Source organism: Sceloporus occidentalis, unplaced genomic scaffold, assembly GCF_023333645.1.
Source record: "Sceloporus occidentalis isolate IW3139 unplaced genomic scaffold, rSceOcc1.0.p SCAF_6, whole genome shotgun sequence".
Taxonomy (NCBI): Eukaryota; Metazoa; Chordata; class Lepidosauria; order Squamata; family Phrynosomatidae; genus Sceloporus; species Sceloporus occidentalis.
This window is the reverse complement of record NW_028316986.1, coordinates 36,317,326-36,344,584: the sequence shown is the minus strand read 5'-3', so window position 1 is coordinate 36,344,584 and position 27,259 is coordinate 36,317,326. Positions and strand designations below refer to the sequence as shown.

The window sequence follows — 27,259 nt, the reverse complement described above, 5'->3', positions numbered from 1 at the left end:
CTACAAGTTGTAGTAGGCAGTATATCAGTCTGAATAGGCTAGGTGTTTATTTCAGTGTAAGGCAGGTTCTTATTAAGCAGCACACGTCTGTTACTTTAAGATTCTGCTCTCATCCCTTCCAATAACATAAAAGCATTACAGTTCTCTATGGTCTTTCTTGTTTACCTCTTCCTTTTACACTCCTCTGTGTCTCAAGAGGAATGGCCAACTGCCACCTTGAGCTCTTACATTAGTTGTGTGTTTGTAATACATGGAGGGTGTAACAGGAAGAAATATCTTTTCCTTCATGTTGTAAATTACAACATAATATTTCCTTGCCTGGATGATTTTACACTGTTTCATAAGGGAGGATGGAAATAATGCAAATAACTAGGATAGATTCACTTCTGCCTCCTCCAAGCTTTAGATTTGTTTTCATGTGGTGCTTTTGTCATTTACTTCCATGACATTATAAGCACAGAGTAGAAGAAACCTGAGCAGAAATGTTTATACCTTGCCAGAATGAAATCTTTCCCATAACAATACTGTTAAGCTTGCTTCTGCTCTTGTGATTCAAGACTTTCTGTTAATAGTGTTCTGTTTAAAACTATTCCAAGTTCCCTTTATCAAAGACCTTTAGCATTTTTTTTAAAAAAAAACTGCCATTTTGTGCCTTACAGGTATCATGGCCTAAGAGTGTCACTAGTTCTTAACATCTCAGCTCCTTTAATTCATTGTTTCCTTTCAAACTTGGCTCCTTGGTAGTTTTATAAACATTTTTAGACTGTGAAATTAGTTATCCAAGAATGTTTTGTATCAAGAGTAGACTGAAGAAGAAGAGATGGGAGTCTCTGATAATGTATCCTGGTTTGTTTTATTTGTTTTACACCATTATATATTTTATTTTATACATATTATTCATTTTCTAATACTCATAAAAATTTAGTCAGCCCATTCATATTAATATAGTGTTTATAGTTTGGACTCAGAAACAGTTGCAGTTATAGCTTGCCTCTTGACCTAGTGCTTATTCATAGAATCATAGAATCATGGAATAATAGAGTTGGAAGAGACCACAAGGGACATCCAGTCCAATCCCCTGCCATGCAGGAAATCCAAATCAAAGCATCCCCGACAGATGGCCATCCAGCCTCTGTTTAAAGACTTCTAAGGAAGGAGACTCTATTACACTTCGAGGGAGTGTGTTCCACTCTCAAACAGCCCTTACTGTCAGGATGTTCCTCCTAATGTTGAGGTGGAATCTCTTTTCCTGGAGCTTGCATCCATTGTTCCGGGTCCTAGTCTCTGGAACAAGAGAAAACAAGCTTGCTCACTCTTCAATATGACATCCCTTCAAATATTTAAACAGGGCTATCATATCACCTCTTAACCTTCTCTTCTCCAGCCTGAACATCCCCTGCAACCTTAGTCGTTCCTCATAGGACATGGTTTCCAGACCCTTCACCATTTTAGTCACCCTCTTTTGGACACACTCCAGTTTCTCCACATCCTTTTTAAATTGTGGTGCCCAGAACTGGACACAGTATTCCAGGTGGGGCCTGACCAAAGCAGAATATAGTGGCACTATTACTTCCCTTGACACTATTTAAAGACAGATCAAATCATATACTTGTACTCATCCCTGTGTAGGTCTTTCAAGTCATAATCATAATGTGTTACATGTGATTCTATAGGCTATATTGGCAGATTATGTACACATGCTAAGTGATAATTACTTAACAGTGGCCATTTTCTAAATGGTGTTGGATGCAGTCAGTATGTCAGACTCAGACCATCCTCCTGGCCCCCAGTTACAATATCACAAGTTAGAAAGTTGATAGTAGAATAAAAGCAAGGGAAGGCTCTGGGGCAGATACAATTTCTGCTAAGCTGTTCAAATCCAACTTGGACTGGTAGGCTTTAATGTCAGCAGCATCTTTCACATTAATTCACCGGTCTGTATAAATATCTAGCAACTGGGGCCTGGCTATAATCATTCCAATATATATGAAGGGGTCCCCTTCTGAACACCTTAGTTATCACCCTATTAATTTGATCAGCACAGTGAATAAACTCACTTGTGAATCTTCTATGTACTGAACATATCTGACATGGTTGAAACAATGGACCACATTCTGCTATATTGCCTGTATTATAGAAATGTCCCTTCCCAAAGAATAGATCTCATTATGAGGCGGTTCCCAGGCAGACCAGATAATTTTTACATCTCACTTCTTTCAGATTCTTGCAAAGAATCCATTCTGAAGGTTGCCAAGCTTTGTAATTTAGCATATTCTACCCAAAGTAAGCTGATCAAGTCCCTATGCCTCAGTTCCAGTGAAAGCTATTAGTCTTGATTTGGTACTGACTGCTGTATTGCTACCCATTTACATACACAGGAATGTTTGTACTTGTGAGACATCTTTCTTTTTCTCTTTTCTATTTTCCCATTGCCTTTCATCTCTTTGGGTTGTGTTTGATCTGTGATCATAATACAGTAAATTGTTGTTGCAATAGTATGAATTGACACTGTTAAGCTAATAATGATGAAATTAGAATATGAAAATCTGTCGGGTTCGATTTTATTGAATCTCACCTGGATTTTTTTCTTGCCCTTTATTCATACTGAGTTGTGAAACTTCATGTATACTTCCTATACTTGAATATCAATGAATTAGTTAGTGAAAGGATTAAAGCTTTTTATTTCGTATTTTGCATTTATTTTTACAAAATTGATGCAACTTTCTTCCATTGACTAAAGTAAGATTTTTTTTCATTTCTGCATATTCTACCCATTTGCATTTTAAAATATGCACATTGTTTTGCCTACACTTTAGAGATTATCACATTGTATTTAAAGTGACTTATCCCCAACAGGAAACAGTCACATTTAATTTTAAAGGTGGGTGTTATCGCATGCAGCCATGGCTGGGCAAGTGCAACCCATATCGTAGCCCAGATCCCAGCTGTGCATATCCTGCAGATTTTAAAAACAGCAAGCTCCCATTTTTGAAAAGTTGCTGGATAAGCATGACTGGGATCTGGGCTGCATATGAGTTGTACTCACCCGGCCCCCATTGCACGCGATAACACCTGGTTTTGAAATTAAGCATGACTCTATCCTGTCAGGGATAAGTCACTTTAAATAAAATGTGATAATCTAATTTCTTTCTTGGAAATGGCCTGTAATCCTTGCAGATCATCAAGAAGAAATGAAGAAGAGAAGTCTGAGAACCTGCAACAATGGTATTGTTGTCAATACTGCTTAACATTCCCCCATAAGAATTTGGGCATCCAGATCATCCCGTGGGCCCTTCACCCAGAAAACCATTCTCGGAGACACAAATGGTGGGAATATGAGAGGAATGGTGGCTACTCCTAGGCTGTGGAATTCTAACAAGAGACTAAGCTGCCCCTGCCATTGTCCTTTGTGCTGTTAGCTTTCTTTATGGAATTTTAGCAACTGACGGGCAGCTAATGAAAGTTCCTTGACCACCTTGGATGTTTTATTGTCCTTATTGCTATATTTCCAATTGTGCTTTAAATTTTTTTACTAATAGATTTTACTTATGCTTTTATTGCAAATGGTTTGATTGTGAACCACTTGGAAGTGCCATTTTAGACAGAAAGATAGCGTTTAAACCCAGCACATAAATAACAGGCATGGCAAGCTATATTTTGACATTAGAATATGACTGGGCCAAAAGCCAGACACAATCTTAATGACTGTGAGAATTACATGATAAATAACAGTAGATGTGATGTTTATCCTAAGATCCACATATTATATGCATATATTCTGTTGCACAACCATATACTATGAGAAAGAGGCCTGGACATTTATGGGAGAAAAAGCCTAGTACACTTAAAGACATGTTGAAGGGACATGTTGTCAGAGCTGAGCTTGCTTGCTTGCTTGCTTGCTTATTTATTTATTTATAAAATTTGCAAAATTCTTTATTTTTAAGAGAAATGTTTTATTTTTTTTCTAGGTGTTCTGGCAGGATCCTTTCATACCAAATGGAGAAGTACTTAGCTATGAGATCCGCATGCCAGACCCTCGAATCACCCTTACCAAGAACATGTCATCTTCAATGAGCCACATAGTAACCAACCTGATCCCTTTCACTAACTACTCAGTCACTATTGTGGTTTGCTCTGGAGGTGGTGGCTACTTTGGAGGATGCACAGAGAGCCTACCTACCTATATGATTACCCATCCAACACTTCCTCAAAGCATTAGCCCATTGTCTGTGACCACAATTAGTGAGTCCTTTATTGCTGCTTCATGGCAGCCACCAGCCAGACCCAATGGTCCCAACATAAGGTAAATCCAATGGTTAACAAAAGCAACTTCATTGAATTATGATCCTGTCTACCTACCTACCTACCTACCTACCTACCTACCTATCTACTGTATATTAGAAAATTTGGTGTTTTACTTGTAGTCCATTAACCACTTATAGCTCCTTGGAAGGCTGGAAGGGTTCTTGAAATAAGGTGGTAGAGAAAGATAGCTTTTTAAAACAGCAGCTGGGGAATGTTATTAACACAGCCACTGTGGGATTTCAAGGTACATTTTGATGTTTCGGTAGACCCAGGTGAGTGATCCAGAACTGTTAAATGTTTCCCAGTATGATCTGTAATGGGTTTTGCAACTGATAAAGCAATGTAGGCCAGCCGCTCATTCAGAAGGCAGGATATTTGAGGACTCCTGGTCTGAAAATACAGTTGTGTCTATTCTGAAGTACAATATCCATTTCTGTGGTGATCTGTGGACCTTGAAACATTGCTATGAAATGTGTCTCCCCATCTGACACCATTGTTTCTATAATGAGTTTCCCACCTGCCTAGAAATAAAGGACACATCTAACAGCATGTCACTACATCTAAAGGTCCTATATTATAAGTTGCCACTATTTTATGTTGTAACAGAGCAAAAAAGAAAGCCAATAGAAAATTCAGGTTTGCACAATATCAAACTGGGATTATGAAAGATCCATCAATGCATAAAATCCCCAAAGAAGCAAAGTGTTGATCTCCTCCATTCTAGTTGTTGGAGAGCACTCTGCTGCAGTCTACAAATCAAGTACCCTAGCATCTGGAATCATCTTTTGCACATCAGATATATCTACCTGCTATGGCCTTTCCCAACCTAGTACAGTGGGCCCTTGGTATCTGAAGGCCCTCACATAAGCATGTTACAAACGGCCCAGAAGGGGCGGTCTTGCGTCGCTGCCGGTTGCAGTGCCCGGGAACCACAGCAATCAAACGGTGCAGTTCCCGGATGCTGCAAAGAAGGAGCGCGATTTTCGCGCTCCTTCCTGTGGCCCGGAAGAGACACGGCAAGTGCCGAAGTGCACACTCGCAGCGTCACTTCTGCCATGCGACGTGCAGACGCAGAGCGTCCGCTATGTCAAAATGGCAGCGCCCATCTGTATGTGGCGCTGCCACTTTGACATTGTCATTACACGTGAGGGGCAAGGCGCGTCAGGAAGCGCCGCCCCTCACACGTAATGACGGCGCGATGACGGCGCCTCATGGGCCCGTCTGTAACGTGCCATAGATACCAAAATTAGTGGATGCTCAAGTCCCGTTAAATACAATAGTGTAGTAAAATGGTTATATAAAATGGCAAAATCAAGTTGTTGTGGGGTTTTTTTTGTAATTAAAAAAATATATTTTCAAGAAGTAGATGGCTGAGCCCATGCATAAGGAATCCATGGATAGGGAGGGCTGACTACCCTTTTTTGACTACCCAGCACAGGCAATTCTCATCTTTGGTGGGATTTACTACCCAAGTACATCTGGAAGTTACCAAGCTGGGGAAAACTAGCCTCAGAAGAAGAAAATGAAATGATGTATATGTTGTGAGAGATCCCTCTTATTCTTACTTAGTAGGCAACTGTAGCTAATTATTACACATCCAATACAGAATAATAAGATAATTTAAAGAAAGCAGTTTATACTTCCATACATTTACAGCATATTTCTCTTACTATTGATGAGAAAAGAAATACAACACAAACTGGATTTGCAAACTTCATTTTCTCCATGGTGTGCCATTCTGCTTCCAACCAGAACAACCACTCAAGCAGTTTCTCTGCACAGTGTGATGGAGAGAGGAGTGGATTGGGCAACTGCCACCACTGAAAGTGATTTGCACAAAATCACTTGGCAGTGCTTTAAAAGATTGTGATATTTCTCATGGCCTCTACATCAAATTACAGGGAGGCCAACCAGAACTAAATAATTCTAGATGTTTACTTTTTTATTATTATTATTTGGAAGGATAGTGGTTCTGTTCATGTTGATAAACTACTAACATTGAACTGGACAGCAAAGTATTTTGGTGGCTTTAACTTCCTTCGGCTTCTCACCTACACTCTGGAGGTGGTGAAATCTGTACAGAGTAAAATGAAAAAGAACCTAATTTTTTATGTGCAATCCACAAATGAGTTGAAATCAAACTACTTGAGCCTGTGGTTCTTTGGTTTTGATGATTTCAGCCAAAATGCTACAGCTTAGTAGACTGAATGTGTACTCCATTAATGCTATAATCCACAAATTGTTTATTCCAGTGCCAATCCTAAATAACTTGATCTTAGCATATGTGTTCTAATTTAACAATTTTTATCCCATTGTGCATGTGAGCACTGATTAAACATTGCATACATGACCCACTTTATGATACTTTTTGTGTGTTATCAGTGTTATCTCTGTGTATTAATGAAATACCATGAAAGGCAAACTTGTGATGATGTGATTGTGCATACTGTTGTATCATGATAATTTGTGTAATGTTTCCTAACATATATATATATATTGAAGACAACAGTCTTTGTGCAATTATATGTAAAATCATATCAGCATTGCTTTGTTACAGTGTTTCATCAGTGCCCATGTTTGTTAATGTGTATTAAGGGAAAGATAGAAACAGATCCTCTCCACACTCAGAATACCTGTAAATATTAAATTCACCTGATGTAAATAGATAAGAATTTTGTCTAGTTCATGTTTGATGCAGACTCTTTAAATGGCATATATTTCACAGAAAGCACCTGAGATTTAAAATAAATGTGAATATATAGAAACTTAAACTGACAGATTTATCCATCCCTGTTAGGGATGTGCATTTTCCCATTCTATTCCTGAACCATTTACTACATTTTCTTTTCTCTGACAATTGAACATCTCTTACTAGTGTTCAGAGGTGAGTGCCAGTGTCTCTGTAACTACAAAGGGATAAAAAGTACTTCCTATACCCACAAGGGAGGCATCAACAAGCTTAGGTTACAACTATATTCTTCAGAGCATTCCATGTGGAAACAATTATAATTAAACTAATTCAAACTGATTTAAATTTGCACTGTGGTGCATCTTCTACTATGGATACAACTGGAAAGGTTATGTTAAGGTTTACTTCCCTGGTTTAAGCCTAGCTTTAAAACAAAGAGTATATTCCAACTTAAATCAACCTTTTCTAAAAGGTTTTGCAAATGTTTAATGTTGCAAACCATTAAATATTTTCATATTTTTCTCCCTAAAAAAAAGAAGTGTTGCAAAATATATCATTATCTGTTTTGAAACTAATTAAGTTACAAAAAATGTTAAATCCTGAAACATTAAAGAAAAAAACTTTACAGCTGTAAAAACAAAATAACGTGTGACTTTTAAAAACAACCTGGCTTTTTTTGTAATAACATTAGTTGAGATAATCCCAGCATTCTGCTTGTCTTTTGTGTTAGATATGAGCTCCTGAGACGTAAAATCCAGCAGCCACTTGCATCAAATCCCCCTGAAGATTTAAATCGCTGGCACAATATTTATTCAGGAACTCAGTGGTTTTATGAAGATAAGGGTCTTAGCAGGTGAGATTACAAAAACTATAAAAACAAATGCTGGCATTTTGTATGGTTGTGCTTAGTAGTTCAAAGTGTTTCTTGTGTCTCCATGTTGTGAACATGTTAATTATGTAATGAAATATTTTCTCTCATCTCCTTTGGCATTAACCTCTATTAACTCACCTGGTTTAGGTTTGTTGTCATTTTGTCGCTCCTGCATCTTGCATGTGCTTTTTTTCCATTTTAGAGAACATTACACTCAAGAAAGTGAGAATTACACTGTGAAGAGTACAGAGTACGGTCTTTATGAACAGTATTAAGAACAAATAATAGGGTATAAGCATGACATACAGGATAGCTACACGAGACCATAAGATCATGTGTTTCCCTAGAAAGTCTAACCCTTATCTGTGGGTCAAATTGTGCAATATGTTGGTTATGTTGCATGCAACTGGCCCTGTTCTTTGTATTTACTGGAAAGTAAATATTTGGGGGGGGGGGCATTATTGTCTTTGAATGGGCAAACTGTTCATGGCAGAAAGAAGCAAAAGGATCCTGGTGGTGGTACACTAGCTGTTTTGACTCGATGATGAACTCTGGTTATAATAGAGTTCATCATCGAGTGTCCTCTGCTGTAATTAAATCAATGAGTAATTCTCTGTGACCAGAAAAACAATAGGAACCTCAAAGGAATATGAATGCTTTCATGTCCTCTAAGTCACTGCTGTGGTCAAACAAACCATGAGTGTGCCTTAACCTGGCCAACTTAAAGCTTTGTGGGAAATACCATACAATACTGAAGTATCCTCACATCAAGGTAAATCAGTAGGTTTAATTACTGCTGGAGTACCCTTTGTGGTCTTTCATGCCTTGGAGTCAACTACTGATCTGTCCCATTGAAATCCAGCTTATTCATGCTTAAACAGTCAGCTTTAGTTCATTCAAGCCACCTGGAGCCCTCTCTTTTCAGGCTTGTATTCAGTCTCCCCTGCTTACATATTAAAAGCTTCCTTAAACAAAAAAGTTTTTGCATTCCAGCAAATGGAAAGCAGGGAAGGGTCAGCCTAGTATCCTGTGGAAAGGAGTTTCAGAAGGTGGGAGCAGCAACCAAGAAGGCTTTCTTACGTCCTGAACCTGTGATGGTGGTGGAACCAAGAGAAAACCTTCCCTGAAGATCTTATTGCTCTGGCAGGTTCATATTGGGAGATACAGTCATTCAGGTAGTCTGGACCTAAGCTGTATAGGGCTTTATAGGTCATGCCAAGCACTTTGAATTGTGCCTGGAAACTGAACTGGCAATGCTGTTTTAATAAGAGAGTTATATGCTTCCTATAACTGCCTCCAGCACTCTGGACCCACTGGCATTATGGCCACAGCATTCTGGACCCACTGAGGTTTCTCAACAGTTTCTAAAGGGAGCCTCACATAGAGTATGTTACAGTAGTACAAACAGATTGTAGTCTAGGCCTGTGTTATCATAGCTAGATCCAATGTCCACAAGAATGGGAGCAGCTGTTGCACTGGTTTTAGTTGTGCAAATTCACTCTTGGTCATTGGTGAAACTTGGGCATCCAGATTCAGAGTTTTGTCCAGGAGAAAACTCAAGCTGTGAGCCTGAGATTTCAGAAGGAATGTAATCCCATCCAGCACAGGCAGAATCCCTAGTCCCTGGTCTGCCTTTTGACTGACTAGGAGCACCTTTGTTTTGTCTGGATTAAGTTTCCGTTTGTTTACCCTCATCCAGTCAATTACTGACAACATTGGTTTAGAACTGAGACAGCTTCCTTGGAATCAGGGAAGGAGAGATAGATGGAAAGGAGAGATACAGTTGGATGTTATCAGCATATTATCAACACCACACCTCAAAACTCTGGATGACCTCTCCCAGTGGTTTCATATATATGTTAAACAGCATGAGGGACAAAACAGAACTTTGTGGTATCTCACAGGCCAATGGCCAAGGTATTAAACAGGAATCCCCCAGCACCAAGTGCCACAAATGCAACCTTGGGAGGGCACATATGGCCACAAAGCTACACTTTGCCCATCTCTGGATTTGAGAAAAGATAATGTGTCCCCCCTCCCCCTGATGATATCTTTATAAAAATGCACTTATCTATCATTTAGATAATTATATCCGTTTTAAAATATTCTCACACACATAAACTTACTTTGGAGTTTTACAGATTGTACATCCTACTTGAGTTTTCATAGCCGTATTATTTGAAATGTCAGCTGCAATCATCTGTTAATTTATAAGAAGTATACTGCTACAATAAGGTACAGAACTTCAGATCAGTAGGTTTCTCCAAAGAGAAAAGAGCACCACTGAATCAACTTCCTAGGCAAATACTGGCAGCTTGCCACTGCTTAATTACATCTTGAATTGAGCTATAATCCCTTACTACTTTGCAAAACAATAACAATTCTTTATGGCATTAAAAAAATTGTTACTATACCAGTGATGGCCAGATACCTCAACCTGGGTATGAAACAATACGAATAGATAGGTTTGAAAAATCTATCCTTTTTTTTCATATTCTGGGAATAAATGGAACATGTATATGTATGCGGAAATTCTAATTATTTTCTTATTTCTTTTAATGGCATTGATGATCTCCTTTAGGTACACAACATATGAATATAAGCTCATAGTGCACAATGATGTAGGATACACATCAGGTGAAGAAGTAGTGGCTACAACATTGGCAGGTTTTCCGAAGAAGGCGAGTAATGTCACGGGATGGCCTCTTAACCACACTGCTATAGAAGTGAAATGGACCATCCCAAGTAAGTGCCACTGTTATTCTATTTCCCTCCCCCAATATCAAAGGACTGGTTCCAACATCCATGTATCACATCTAATTGTTCTATGCCTAATGATTTGACAACTGAATATGTAGACTGTGAAAACTTGTGCATGTGAAATTATATGGAAGTTCAAGCTGTACTCTTAGAGCTATGTTGGTCCATTCAGAAATGCAAGTCATCACTTGTTTTTACATTAATCAAGTTTAGACTATACATGTACGAACAAGCTTAGAATTATCAGTTTTAATTATCTACACGCTCAACCGAGCTGTGCAATCGTTAGCTTGTCTTATTTTAGAACTAAGTGCCTTTGAAATTATAGAAACAATGACTGGAAAGAAATTAGCTGCTTGTCACACCTCAGATTGAATGTGTAAACACCATGTTGAGGACAGTAGGGATCATGCTAACTATCCTTACCCCTAATCTCAATGTCTTGAGAAAAACAGAATCTAGTTCTACACATGTGGAGCTGTCAGAATGGCCTCTATTGTATGTAACACAGATTATAGAAAAACAAATGCTGTAAAGAAGGAATGGGTATGGATTGGAGTCCTGTTAAGCATTTCTATGAATATCATTTCATTATGTTTGTGATTGTGGAAGCTTAACCTCTTCCAGAGGGATATTTCATCTACATGAAGAAAAATAAAGCTTGACCTCTCCCCTCCCCAAATCTGGAGTGAACAGGGCACGCAACACATGGCATTTTCCCTGAATCTGGCATGATCAGGACACATGACACAAAACCCTATCAATAGTAAATGTAGAGTACAATCAGCCCTCCATATCCATGGATTTTTTTTATCCATGGATTGAAGCATCCATGGCCTGAAAATATTTAAGAAATATGAATTCCAAAATGCAAAGCATTTTGCCACTTTATGTAAAGAGCACTATTTTACTATGCCATTGTATTTAATCGGACTTGAGCATCCACAGATTTTGTTATCCACGAGGGGTTCTGGAACCAAACCCCAGTGGATATCAAAGGTTGTGGAAGGCAGATATATTCAATTGTATATATATTCAGTTCTATTGTAGGCAGATATATTCAAAAGATGATTCCAGATGCTGGGGTGCTTGATTTGTGTACTGAAGCAGAGTACTCTCCAATAACTAGAATGGAGGACTCTGCTTCTCCAAGGATTATATGCATTGATGGTCTTCACATTTTTCTCCAATGTTTCCTGGAAACTTCAGTGTTTTCTGTGTGTAAACAATGAATCAGCCCTGAATTGGATGAAAAAGAGCAAAACAGATTGCTGCCTCGCAAGCATCCCCATTTTCTTCCATCAGCTCCCACCACCACTGCCTTTTTCCCCTGTCAGCTCTCAGTTCCAGGACAAAGTGATGCCTGGTAGACTTCACCAGTCACCACCATTAGACTGCACCAGTCACCACCAGTCACCAATGTCTGGGCCAGTTCCCTACCAAGAACAATAGTTACAAAATGAAGTTGAAGGCTTTCATGGCTGGCATCCATCATTTTTGTGGGTTTTTAGGGCTATGTGACCATTCTAGAAGAGTTTATTCCTGACGTTTCGCCTGCATCTGTGACTGGCATCTTCAGAGAATGCTGGCATGGAAGAGAGTGGGGTATATGTATACTGTGTGACCCAGGGTAGGGAGGAGTGATTTCCATGTTCAACTGTGCATTGTTTTGTTGTTGATAGCAAGGCCTCAGGATGGGAGGATATGCAAAGAAGATTAGTGTCTGCTTAATTAGTGACCATGGTGGTTTTCCATTTGCATTTGCCAGGCTGTATTCGGCCGGCAGATTTGGTGGCAAAATCCAGGTGATAGAACCTGGCTGAATCCCGAATTAGACTTCAGTTTGGGAAAGATAAACTAGATTTTTTTAGTGGTGCGATAAATTCCTTAGAATTGGTGGAATTTATCATCATGGTTAATTAAAATCTATATTCCCTTTCAAATTCATCTTCATTTCCAGTAGACTTGAGAATTTTCTATATATGCAAATATCAACATGTGTGCTGTATCATCTTTAAAAGAACATATCCATTTAATCCAGATTACCTGTCCATCAAAGCATTGGGTTAATTCTTCAATATGTACATGCAAATCTATCTGTAAGCACTTGCTAGTGACTCTCAGCAAATATAGGCTCCTTATATTATAATTGGATGCCTGAAGTAAGCATGCTTATAAAAACTGACAAACCTAATAGATCTGAAGCAGGCTGCTGAAGTTTCATTACTTTAGTAATCTGAACCTCTGACCTTCTAGATAGAGGTAATGCAATCTGGCTTCATTTTCATTCTTACTGCAGAAATTTCCTAGATATCTGTTTATGAATGCAAAGGTTAAACATCAAGTGAGGGTCATTAGAGCAAACCCTCGTTTATTCTTTTATTGCTGAAATGCACTACACTAGACAGACTAAGCAATCTACTTCTCTCGAATGTTTCTGTTTTGTAACAAGGCTATAAATTCCATGTGCACACATGCACATAATAATTTGATAATTTGAAAGTAACTTTTTTCTACAGCTTTGTTGTTGCTGGGACCTATGGTAAAATACAGAATTTTATGCAAAATAGATCTTGCTGACCATATTATAGAAACTGATAAAATGGAAACAAAGATCCTCTTTAAAATACGTATGTGGAGATCTTGATGAATGGAATGTGAGAAGAATTGAATTTTGTCTGCATGCTTCCTTCCCTCCCCTTGTGGATCTTTATCACATAGGGACCTATGTGCTTCCATCCTGAAAATGGTTTAAGTGTTGGCATCCCAGAAAAGCAAGCAAATTCACTAATGCTTATCACACAGAGAGCACCACAAGGGGTTAAAAGCACATTACTTAGGCAAGAAAGTGGGTCCACAGCAAATTTGGGTTTTAGACGGATGAAGACAAATCCCTGTTGCTGGCTTGGACATAAATTTTTGTGCATGTTCCAAACTGTCATTTCCACAAGTGCATACACACAAATGCTCCAGAGAGGGAATGGAAACTGGGGAGGAAATTCCTCTTTGCCCCAGAAGCTGTTTCAGAGGAAGGAAGACTGAGGTTCCCCTTTGCAAACTCCCATAAAACCACAACCACACACACACACACTATAGAAAGAGGAGGTGGCTGCTCCATAAACCTGTCTGATTCCAGCAAGGGCTGAAACTCCGAGATGCCCTCCTTTTCCAGGACATGTCCTCCATTTCTCCCTCCTATACAGGAGGAATTCCAAAACATCATCTCCCTCTGCCTTCTCTCGCCAGGTGATCCCTGCTGCATGAAAAGGAGAGCAGCCATGTGAGAGAAAGAGGGGTGTGTGTTGTGTGTGTGTATATCCTTTAAAGAACAATATTTTCTCCCTTTCCTTAGCACAGCAAGGAACCCTGGGAAATGTGGGAACAGTGAGAATCAGGGACTTGGTTTTCAGACTGTTGCAATTACATGACAAGAGTGAATTTGCAAATGAAATGGAAATGCAAATACAGTAGTTTTTTTTAAATGCTTGTTTCCTGATTCATCTCACTTTCTGTCTAAAGTCTGACTGGTTTGCATGCAGTGTCATCTGAAAAGCAACTGCAAAATTGTCCCTAATGCCCTGGATGACCCTGCATTGTGACCAGTTTAACCTTCCAGTTTTCCCTGTGTGAAAAAGTTCTTGGAAGTCTCATCTCTCTCATCTCTCATCTCTCATCTTTATTATTAATGCTTAAGCCAAAGGCCATTCGCATGATAAAATATAAAATATAAAATATAAAACCAGTAACAGCAATTTATAATTATAAAATATCCCCTCAAATAACATCTAGATTTAATACATAATACATAATATACTTCCAATCAATTAAATAGAACAACATTAAAAGAAGTGGGGGAAAAAAAAACACTTCAAAATTTGGGTAAAATCATCCACCTAACAGTCATTAAAAGCATTGAAAAAAGAAGAAAAGAAAAAAGAAAAAGAAAAAAGCTTCAAAGTTTAGATAAGATCATCCCCCTGGCAATCAACTGCGATGTCTCTTGGAAGTCTGAACAACCTTTGCAGGCATAACTTTTGTATGCATGTGATCTCTGGTACAATTTGTGTACAATTAGGGAACCTACATCTCCCAGTTTTTTATATGTAAAAAGCCTATAGGTGAATACATTGTATATGCACATATTCATATCTAGTGGGTGTCATTCCATTTCCCCATCTCTACATAACTCAACTGATCAATCATCCAAGCAAATAGGACTAGAGATAGTTAGCAAAATTTCAGATTGTTGTATTCAGAGACATAGCTATGTTCATTTGGAATGTCAATACACAAAGGAATCTACTAGCACCTTTCAGACTGAGTGAAAGAGGTTGTACTATCAGCTTTCATAGACTTGGTTTCCTTCCTCAGATGTTATTCCACACAACTGAGGAAGCAGACCATGCCTACAAAACATCATACTACAGTGTCTTTTGCCCAGTCTCACAGGTGCTACAGGATCCTTTTGCATACACTGTTATATATTAGCTAACATTTTCCACATTTTCTATGGCTTAAGCAGGTTGAAGACTGTGGTCTTCATTTGTGTTATATATATTTTTTCTTTATCTGACTTGAGAAACATTTTATTTAAAAGCAATATTTTCATAGCAATGATATCATACTTTTCAGCATCATTTCATTTATATACAGTAGGCCCTTGGTATCTTCTGGGATTTGGTTCCAGGACCCCTTGTGGCTACCAAAATCCAAGATGCTGAAGTCCCATTATAGACATTGGTGTAATAAAATGGTATCGCATATATAAAATGGCAAAATCAAGGTTTACTTTTTAGATTTTTAAAATATATATATATATTCAAACTGTGGGTGGTTGAATTTGTGGCTGCAGAATCCATGGGTATGAAGGACCAAGTGTACTCATCATTACGTATTTGGAGTAGTATCCAGTCAGGGATAAACAATCCTAAACCCCAGTTTATAATGGGAAAATAAATGTATCATTTATTTATTTATTAAATTAATTTATATCCTGACTTATTGTAAACATGGAATCCAAGGTTGCATACAAGACTTTAAAAGCACAGCACAATTAAAAACATCTGTTACAAAACTTAAATCACAATTAAGCTAAATTTCTATTTTAAAAACACAAGTTGAAACAGTTAAAACTTTTTAAAAATTTAAACAAAATTTTAAAATACTTAAAAACATAATAAAATAAAAATACTACATACTTCCCCATTAAAATCTAAAAAACAAAACCAAGAAGGCTCTCTCTTGTGTCCTTCCCAGACATGCCTGGGATGATGGTGGGATCTTTCCATGCAGATCTTAGAGAGCAATGGATACATAGTCTTACTGTTGTTTCAAATTCTGCATTTGTGCAAATTGTGCACTTTGACTGGAAATTAGTGAAGAGTGCTTTAAGGTTGTTGTTGTTTTAAGAAAAAGATAAATAATTGGCAAGTTTGCCACATTCCATCTGATCAGAGCAATATGGAGAGCTGTGTATAGAACAGCCCACCCAATAAGATTCCCTGTCCCTGATCTTGTATTCAACATTCAAGGTCTGGAAGCAGTGGATGAATGACCTGGGAATATTACTCAATTATGCTCAGGAAATAATATCTGCAGAATGGAACAGATTTACTTCTCATGGTACTGACAAAAGTGATCCTTATTTGCCTAGCTTTACTTGGCAGCCACAGAGACACAAGAAAATGTGCTGAATGAATGAATGAATGAATGAATGAATGAATGAATGAAATGTCTACCTCATGAGGTTTCCCATCTTTCTCCAGTTCATAGCCTTTGGAAGAAAGAGTACATGATGAAATTGTGTATTACTGCAGGGTGCAGGTGACAATTTTACCTGATGCATTACCATCACACAAGGACATCTTCTGTAACCCAGTTACATTTTGAACTAAAATAATATTTGGTGGGATGTATTCTGCAGGAGGTTGGAGGGTGTGAAGCCAAAACCTTGTAAACTGCCATGTTTTAAAGCCACTCTGTGTAGTTAATTTTGAGTCATTTTGCACCTGAAGTTTGGGGGATTTATTTGTGGGATCAGATGTGTCTTAAGGAAGCACAAAAAGGGGGATTAATGTGGCCCATGGACTGCAAATTTCCCACCCCTGATTTAGAAAGAGTGCAGCAGGAAGCATGCTTCCTAACCTCTCTCTATGGCTTTTAAGTGTTAAAAAGATTAAAAGAGAGAAAAAACAATGGTGAAACAAGTCACAGTGCCATCTTCTATTCCTGTAAATTTGACAAAGTGACCCCCACATCTGGACATCACTCCCCATTTCCTCATCTTAAAAAATGATTGTCATGTGTCCTCCCTTTGCGGAGCCATCTGCCATGCCACTGATGTGACCTTTGGATTTCATCATTGTGTGCACAACGTGATGCATAAGGAATATTGCATCTAACAAATGCAGCTTGCAAGGAATTATCAAGTTAATACCAGAAGCCACATAAAGGGTATTATTTGTTTCCAGTGGTGCTTTTTCTCCAACAGTTTTTAAAATTATTTGTGTAGCGCTACAGGATTTACAAGGAAGCATTGAATATTACCTCCTCTTTTGGAATGATACTGTTCATGGCAACTCCAGGAAGATCCCTGCAGGTGAAAACCATGCTTTCATTGGTGAACTACATCCTAATACGGAGTATCAGATTTTGCTTCACATTTTCAATGGTGTTCACAGCATCACAAGTGAGGCAGTTCATGTGACTACACTGGATGGAGGTAGGTTTAGTACTGGATGCAGTCTGGCTTAAAATCTGAGAATGAGATGGATTGATTTTTGTTGAGATCAGTCATCCTTCCATTATGAAATTTCCGGTATAAAAGGGAAAGGGGGACTAAAACGCTAAAATGCTTAAGTGCTGGTTGTCGTCAAGTGGCCAATCAATAAAAGCTCCCACTGAGACAGCAGCACAAAGCTCTAATAGTGGATATTAACCCACTTTGTTCTTATCCTACCCTGTTTGCTACTATCTGCGTACACTGTTTGGAACTGAGTTTGTGTCAATAAACAGAGGAATTAAAAAAAAAACAATTAATGTGAAGGGGGTTGATGGGAATAGAAATTTGTTTTCTGAACCCATGTGCTTTTGACATGACAGTCAACATTCTGGCCATTCTTGAGTCACTAAGAATTGAAGGTGTCAATTCAGCCTTGGATAGAATTTCCCTATGACTCATTTCCAAGCCAGTTAGCAAGCTGGAGGGAGGGTTGGAGAGCGAGAAAGAGGGAGGGTGGAAAGAAAGCAACTTTGAATCTGAAATGTGTTTGGAATGGCCTTTCTAGTCTTTTTGGCTTTATAAAGTCTCATTATAAACATTATAATATCATTACCTCAGAAGCAAGTGTTCCAGGTCATTAGCAAAGCACTTTAAGTGGGGATTGCATTTCCTTTGCAATGCCAAAGGTCAGCCCCCTTTTGTTTATAAAATAGAACTCACTGCCAGTGCCATTTTTCAACTGGTTAAGATGAACTTACCAGACAAAAATAGGTCCTTTGCATCGCTGTTTCTGACAGGCTTAAATGATTTGTGTAATTTAACGCCAAGGAAGATTTTTTTTTTAGAAAATAAATAAATAAATAAATAAAGGCAATTATCTATAGTAATCAAGATTCAAAGCCATTTACATAATAACAGTACTGCTCATTGCTTCCCATTGCTCAAGTTGCAAGGCTGTTATGGGCTACGGATATGTCACATTTCATCACAGAAGGCACTCTAGTTCTTGCTTTAGAAATAGAATTGTCATGTGGGGGGTGAGGCAGGAGATGGCATGATGAGGCCATACCACATAATCTTGGATGGGGGCCACACATAATAGGTGGGTAATTTATCATTGTATCCCCCAGTCACATTTGTACAAAAGATGAGAGCAATGTTGGGGGTACAAATCGCTTTACCACCACCTCCCACTGTTTCTAACTGAGATTATAATAAGCCAATTTAGAGAGAAATACAGACAGTGATAACTCCATCAGAGGCAAGCAAATAAGCAGCAGACTCTTTACTAAGCCCAAATTCTCATCTTCATTTGGTTAAACAAGTGCTTTTACAGAGACAGCTGGAGTTTATTCAGTTTCTTCCTTTATTTCTAGAGCCGGAGGGCATGTTCCCTCCAGAGGTTGTCATCATCAACAGTACAGCTGTACGTGTCATCTGGACATCGCCTTCAAACCCAAATGGTGTTGTCACAGAATATTCTGTGTATGTAAATAATAAGCGATACGAGACTGGAATGAAGACACCTGGGTCTTTTCTTTTAGGAGATTTGTCTCCATTCACTATTTATGATATACAGGTTAGAACAACATTTTTTTCTGATTGTGCACAGGCTAACATGGGAATATAACTCAGGAGTATGGGTTGTGAAGTGGTTAATATACAGTTGTGCTTACTTTACTCTGTGTGTGTATAAGTCTTGCTCTTCACTGATAACATATAACATATTTATTGTAGGATAAAATATATGTCATTATGTGTGTTTTGTGAGAAACTGTTATAAATGTGTTTTTAAATGAAACCGTTTGGGCAGACAAGGAAGAAAACACAGGTTAATGTGGAAATGGGATAGAGCACACATATGAAGGAGCATATGCAAAATTGACATGGACCAGGAAAGGTCTGATGTATTCACCTTAATTTCTAGAGATGAAGTGGAAATTCCATATAGAGATAAAACTAGCTTTGTATTTTTAAATCTTTGTGTGTATAAATGAAGTGAGCCCACAAGCAATGTTTATTTTCAGGGATACACTTATTTTTATAACAGCACAATGCATTCATATTTTTCTCTTTTAAGGATATCAAAACCACATTTCCTCTGATCCTGTGATACTGAATTTAGAGTATATATCACAGAGACACAAAGATCCTACTCCTTCTCATTAAACCAAAAATTGCAATTGTTTTAGAAACATCAGGCATGCATAATACATCAACCCAGAGAAATAATGATATTGCATTCATTAGCCTTTTATCATCTTTCCCTCCCCCCCTCCCTTCCCTTTGTGGAATAGGTGGATTTCAGCCAAGAGAATCCTAGTCTTTCAAAAATACTATTAATATTTCAAGCCTTTCTTTTTCATCAGTCCCCCACCTTCCTTCCTTTCAGGTTTTCCCCCAAAATCTATATGCAATTCCCATTTTTTGTGCTCATGAAAAAACATATAAGTATTTCCCCCATAATTTAATTTCATTTATTTCTAGAATTGTATGCTTTAATTACATTTTCCACATTTTGTTTGTCTCACTCTGACTTGGCCTAGTTTGAATTATGCATGGGAAGTTTGTAACAGTAATCATGTATACTTTGTCCTAAAATTTGCATCCAGTTGCAATGTGCCATAAATAAAAGTCACCCAGAGGCACTCCATAACAGATTTCTATGTTCCAACCCCTCTGCTGCAGAGACCACCAACCCCCATGAATACATGTGTGACTTTCCTGTTCCTACACGGACACACATTTGTTTTCCTTCAGCAGTAATGCAAATTCTGAGCACTTTCTCACTTTGGGGGCCTTCATATTAATTTACCGAAGGCAAGTTGTGTCTTGCAATATTTATCAGTTTGTTCTTCAGTTTCTCCTAGTTCAGTATTAGCAGCAACAAACATGGCACCGAGTTATCAGGTAAAAATCAAAAGACTTAATAATTCGTTTTAATATATGCCTTTTTATGATACATTATCCACTTGCTAAAACAATATCTAGAGTTGTGTTCACTTTGCTTTTGTCATCAAATGTAGACAGCTGTCAATTTGTATTTTTGACCTCTTTGTTGCCAAAGCAAAGGTGACATTATTTGTCTTTCTTTGAAGCTATTTAAAGTACTCCTAAGAACTCAGGGAATCGTATTTTGTCTCTCATTTTCAGAGTTCATCAAACATTAATATATTGCTGTGATAGTTAGTTATTCTTATTTTTTTTTCTTTTAAAGAAGGGGAAGTAGAGTTGGTAAATTGAGGAAGGTGAGCTGAGAAGAGTCTGATGTTTACTTCTGTGTGGGATGCATCCTTTGAGGGCTTTTCCATATTGCATATACAGAATGTAAGCCAACTGACTTTGGTGGGCATGAAATCCTCCAAGCTTATAGAAGACAATCACTGATTGATGAGAGCAGTGATGGTGAAGCTCTGGTCCACAAGCCAGGACATTTTCACATTACACAATTTGCAGTTTGGGAAGTCATATTTAGAATTCTAAGCCAGGGAGCAGTAGTACCTCCCAAACTATGAACTCCAAGATTCCACAAGATGTAGCCATGACAGTTAGTCATGGTGCTGCTATTATTATTATTATTATTATTATTATTATTATTATTATTATTATTAACCTTTATTTATAAAGCACTGTAAATTTACACAGCGCTGTACATACAATCTTTTAATTAGGCGGTTCCCTGCCCTCAGGCTTACAATCTAAAAAGACACGACACAAAAGGAGATGGGAGTGGTGGAGGGGAAGGGGATGAGGGCCAGCAGTTCTTCTCTACCTCCGAGGCCTGGACCAAGGCAGATGGACTGGAGGGAGGGCTTGGCTTCTTAATGGATGGGTAAACTTCTTCCAGGGAGGCCTGTTGGAGTTAGCCTGCCTCTCTAGTAGGATAATACATATAAAATACATAGCAATGCAGGAAATGATTCAATAAAACAGGCAACAAAAGAACATCAAATAGCAAGTGACAGTTATGCAATGCCTGGGAACACTTCTCTGAACAGGATGGTCTTCAACTCCGTTTTGAAGCTGGTTAAAGAAGAGATGGCTCTTGCTCGTGGGGGAAGAATGCTATAATTGTGTTGTGTGAAAGGGCTCATATTGTCCATGGGAAGTTCCCATCCAGCCTGCCATGTTCTCTGTTGAAAACCCTTTATTGATGACTAGAAAAAAGAGCTGTCTCATCCCTCCAGTATTGCATTGAAAATTTAGAAAGCCTCCAGTTAGAAAACCTTTTACATGCTGGTTGGAATACAAAGGACATTATAGATGTGATCTCTGCTGAGGAGGAAAAGACTAACCTTTAACCTTCCTTAATGTTTCAATGCTCCCTGTTTTAAAAAAATCTACAAACCTCAGCCACTTTAAACAAATTTGTAAATGCCCCATTTGGCATCAATGTAAGCTTTTAAAAGCTTCGATGTATTTTAGGACAGGATACCTACTTATTTTGGCTACATCTCCCCAAAAGATATCTGAGTAAACATGCCATATGTAGACTGCATGCCATCAATGAAGTGAATCCACCCATTATTGCATGCCCCCCTTCCCCCTCACACACACTTTCCTGAAACCAGTTGGAATGGTTTCCATGAAGCTGGAAACAGGTTTCCCATCTCATGATGACAGGATAGCTCTCCTTCAGAAAACAGACCTGGGAAAATGGGAAAGATTTGGATCATGCCCAGTGTGTTTAGGATTAGTTAGAACAATGTTGGCAGGGCATAGAAGATCAACAATCCTGTGGTACTTTAAAGATGAAAACCTTTAAGCCTAAATTCTATTGTAACTAGAGTAGAGCCATTGAATCAGCTGGATTTACCTATGTGTTGATTCATTACTCAACAGTTGAATCAATGGGCCTACTCTATTTGGGAGTAACCAACTGAATTTCATCCTTATTGTATAATGAATTTTATAATAGACTAAAATAGCCAGGCCTCTGGAGTTCCCAGGGAGGCGTTCCCAGGCAGTTCTCTCAGTGGTTGTGCCCTTGATTAGTCATGTGCTTTGTTTATGTATACTGGTATAACCCTGAGCTGACTTGGTTAAAGAATTCCTGTGCTTGCTGCAAGGAGAAGCATCAGTTTTATCTCAATCGTAAGTACACACCAAGAACTGGAGAGTCACATTTACTCCTGACCCCAGTGAGGCACATCAGCATGCTCAGTGGTAACCAGAAGTGTTGGTCAGTTAACTGCAAGTCACTTCCAGGCCCCTTTAGGCAGTGCTTTCAATGGGAATGTATCAGGATAGAGGCACCAGAAACAATATTTATGGCCAAAGCCACATGTTCCCTAAAGTGTGTAAGAGTTTGACTGATTTTTTTTTAACCATCTATTATCCCCTCTGTTGTAAACCGCTCGGATTCCCAGTGATTGGGCTGTATATAAATAAATACTATTATTATTATTATTATTATTATTACTATTACTATTACTATTACTATTATTATTATTAAAAAATCAAAGGTGAATCAAAGGCTACATGGGACCCTTCCAAAGGCCATAAGCAGCCCAGGGTTCCTAGTTGTGTTTTATCTCATATTTATGCTCAGCATAATGCTATGAAATAGGTACAGAGGGCCAGATCATATTGGGCCAGTTCAGATTATATATTTTGCTCAGATATCTGTCTCAACTAGACTAGGCTAGCTGATTAACTTGTTTGACCTCAAACATCTTGTGATGTCCATGTAAAGGATACCCGTGCCATCACAAGAAGAGGAGCAAACTGGTGATGTGACAGTTTCTATCCTATTCCTTTCTATGTCAGATGTATCCAAGGCTAGCTAACTGTGAAAAAATACATGTGAAATCAAAGGCTTTTGTGGCCGGCATCCATAGTTTTTTGTGGGTTTTTCGGGCTATGTGGCCATGTTCTAGAAGATTTTCTTCCTGACGTTTCACCAGCATTTCCAGGTCACACAATATATACATCCAAGTCTTTTCCAAACAAGCATTCTCTGAAGATGCCAGCCACAGATGCTGGTGAAATGTTAGGAAGAAACTCTTCTAGAACATGGCCACATAGCCTGAAAAACCCACAAAAATCTATAAAAAATACATGCCTTTTAAAAATCCAGCATATTGAGTTGTAGTGCATAAATCTGGATTATTGTGTTTGTCTCAATTCCACAACACGGCAACTAGAATTGCTGTAGTATTTGAATAAGATCAGGTCTGAAGGTTTAACAGTATTTAACGATCATACTCCTTAGAATGGAAGTCCCTGACATCATACTGATCTCTGAATCCAACTGGAATCATACTTTAACATCAATTACAAAACTGTTAAAAATATCATCCCCCCTCCATTCTTTCTTCTTAATTATTCTAGGTTGAAGTTTGCACAGTATATGCATGTGTGATAAGTAATGGAACCCAAATTACAACTGTGGAAGATGAACCAAAGGAGCTATCAGCACCACAGATTCATGTCCTTGGCCCAAGGTATTGAAATTTCTATTTTTCTTTAAATCAAGAGCTCAGGGTGACAAACAAAATATCCTCTCAGTTTATTTATACATACACATAAGAATCTGCCTTCTGCTGAATTAGAACATTGTTCTGTCTAGTCCAAGGACCCTTTCATGTCACACAATCATAGCACTATGATTGCATTTTAAATGTCATGGAGCCCATTCACATAATAATTCCATCCTATGGAATCTTGACATTTGCTATTTAGGGAGGAATATTCAGAATTCTCTGCCAGAGAGTTCTACTGCCTCATCAAAATACAAACCTGTGGATTCCACCTGAGGTAATCATGGTAATTAAACTGGAATCAAAGTCCTCTAACTGTGTAGTGTGCAATGGGCTTAGCGTGACCTAGTAGTCTGAAAGTGTCCCTCTAGAGTCCCACGATTCTTTTAGCCCCCAAAATTAAAAATGTCAGACACTTACATTCCAGTAGTGGAAATATGTGTTCTACCACTGAAGCATTCTTTTCAAAGTCTGGTTTTGAATCCCTGTGCATTCAACTTGATATTGCCACTTTTTCTCTTCTGCAAGCTGCGTCATATATAACACTTACATGACAACTAAGCACAACATAGGCCTCTCCATGTCGGGAATAGCTACACCTGTTGAATTGGATATTACAAGATCAAGGAGAAATGTTCTGAATTGGTTTTGATGTTCACTGGAAATCAAATCCAACAGGACTTTGACATCCCTAATAATTATGCAAACAGGTTTATTTACTATTTTGTGGACATCTTCATCTTTCTTTTAATACAGATCTCCCCACAAGCAAAATAGTGCCAGACTGGGTGTGGAGGGGGAGATTGAATAGTAACAAATGGATTAATTTTTTTTAAAATAAAGATCCATTGATGCCAACATTTCCAAAAGAGAGGCTATAACTAATGGGTTTCCATTGCCAAAATGTTTATATACATTACAACAATAAAACAGCATGCAGTGTGTGTGTGTTAGTGCTGATGGGATTGTTAGAGTCCTGGCATTGTCATAAGTACTTAGCTTCTTTCTTTCAAGAGTAAGAGATGTCTCTTTTAAAAAAATTCGGAATCTAACATCTGAAACTTTAGAAAAACAGCAACATAACAGATTTAGATCTGCAGTTATTCAAAATGCACTCTGTACATTTTTGATGAATTCTGTTACTTGTCTCTGCAAAATGTAATTGCAAAGTGAAATTAATCTTTCTGTTTTTCAGTCACATAAACAGATCTAGTCAAAGCTCATTCAATGATAAAAAACTCAATTCTAGAACCTCTATTTTCCCCCTGGCTTTCATAGTTGTATGTCTTTGTCTGTAGTATAGTAAATAATTCGGTATGTCTGTTTTATTATATACAAACTAAAAATGTCATGACACACAAATGCAGAAAGATCAAAACTAGCTTCCAGATGTCATATGCTGCTCAGCCAGAAACAGACTTTTACCATTGCCTTCCCTTACATGTCATATTATCATCAGCTGTTCTTATATCCCAAAAGAATACTAACTACTGATCGATTGCCCGGACATGTCTGGCTGTGGCCTACACGTGCCCTGGGTAGTTCATTTATTTGCCACGGTGGATTTGCTAGAGTGGAATTTAATCAATAGCTAATTCATTAATTCTGGTCCTTGAGTATGTAGGGACTATGCAGTATAAAAATGGCTAGCTGGCTGGCTTCAACTTTGATTGAAATATGACAAACACTACAGCTGACAGCTCCAGCAGGTGCTTGCCTGCATATGAATTTTTCTTATTTATCCTCCATCAAGGAATAGGTTCAAGGGGAAAATAACATATTGTATAAACAAGAAGACATTTTAATACATATCTGACAATGGGGAAAAAGATTTGACTTCTACATGAGTGTCACAAGGGTGGATAGCAATACAAAACACCCCCTGCAGTATGTGTGCGCGCCAAATTATCATTCATATATCTACATTTACAGAGGTGTGTGTATATTGTAAATACATATATTTATAAACATATCTAGTTATAAATGTTAGTAAGAAGCTTCTGGGAATGAGAGAACAAACTTCTCAGAAGTGCTGTTTATTTTGTTTGTGCATCACACACATTTGTATGTATGCATGCATGTATGTATATAGAGACACATTATATATTGTTGTTGTGTGCCTTCAAGTAGTTTCCAACATACACAGGCAACCCTATGATGGGGTTTTCTTGGCAAGCTTCTATAGAGGGGGTTTGTCATATTATTATATTACATTCTGTTATATTATATTATGTTGTTATATTAATTAGATTAGATTAACAAACAAACATGCACACTTTGAACTATAATAGCTTTTTCCACTGCTGAACCTAGTTGCAGTTGTGTATGGTATATGCTGGGGAAATGTGACTTTTAACAAATATTATAAGGCTATATCATTATACTCATCACTCACAATTGGCCTAAAACAGAGGGGGGAAATGTATGGGTTCCAGGAGCTCTTTTCCGTTCTTACCACAGGCCTTACTCCCTCCATAACAGGCCCAACTACCTCTGATTTCTTCTTTAGTCCCCCTCAAAATGGTCCCATTAAGTGATGTTGTATCAATTCCTGTCACCATTTTGAGAGGGACTAAAGAGGGAAATGAATGTTTTAGGAATAATATGGAGTTCTAGTATGGATGGGATGGGAATTCACATACTTCCCAAATTGGATTGAAGTTGAAGTTCCTATCCCCTTGAGAAATTGGTGTAGGGGAAAAAACCCAGAAGGTTCTCACATCAAAGCTGCACATTGAGACATGCTAAATTTTGTCTCAGACTGTGATGGAGTCTCCTTCTTTGGAGGTTTTTATACAGAGGCTGAATGCCCATCTGCTGAGGTGCTTGATTTTGTTTGTGATTGTGGTTGGTTCTGAACCCAAAGAAATCCAGAGTTAGGTGCCAAACTAGTTTAGTTTATTCATAAAAGGGGGAATCAACACACCTGCAAAGCACTCACTGTCTCTTTCTCTTTTCTCACACACACATGAACTAAGATATCTGAAAAGGTGTTAGTGGATAGCAGTTTTTAGGGTAGGGCAGTACCTTACCAACTGCAGAGGAGATTCTCCAGTGTGGAGGAAGGCTATGTGTTTAATGTGGCTCAGCATTCTGCCTTGGCTACAGTACTGAGGACTCAAGTCTGAATTAGATGGAGTTTCTGTCCAAGCTGGACCAAAGTGGAAATGCCCAACATAGGCATATTTATGTGCCAGACTTGAACTGAAGGTATGTGATTAAACTCCCTAGAACAAAAACACAGCGGATACCAATGGCCCACTGTAATTAACAATTTGCTGCCTTTTTGTGACCCACAAAATCTGAAGATTGAGGCATCTACCTTACTTACAGTGGTAGGGACTTCCTTGGAGACTGGACACAATAGGTGAACATAACTACTTTAGATACAGAACATTTTTAGGACAAGAGGATATTCTTCCTTCTTC

At 38.2% G+C, this 27,259-nt stretch overlaps 1 protein-coding gene across 1 annotated transcript in view; it reads left to right on the top strand.

Annotated features, from left to right (window-relative positions):
- The window catches only part of USH2A (usherin), a 665,032-nt gene that overhangs the window by 447,920 nt on the left and 189,853 nt on the right, over nucleotides 1-27,259 (top strand). Inside the window, exons 41-46 of the mRNA XM_089528326.1 lie at nucleotides 3,972-4,306; nucleotides 7,728-7,850; nucleotides 10,450-10,613; nucleotides 17,140-17,349; nucleotides 18,726-18,928; nucleotides 23,683-23,795. Coding sequence (XP_089384452.1) covers nucleotides 3,972-4,306; nucleotides 7,728-7,850; nucleotides 10,450-10,613; nucleotides 17,140-17,349; nucleotides 18,726-18,928; nucleotides 23,683-23,795 — 1,148 coding nt within the window. The remainder of the gene's footprint in view (nucleotides 1-3,971; nucleotides 4,307-7,727; nucleotides 7,851-10,449; nucleotides 10,614-17,139; nucleotides 17,350-18,725; nucleotides 18,929-23,682; nucleotides 23,796-27,259) is intronic.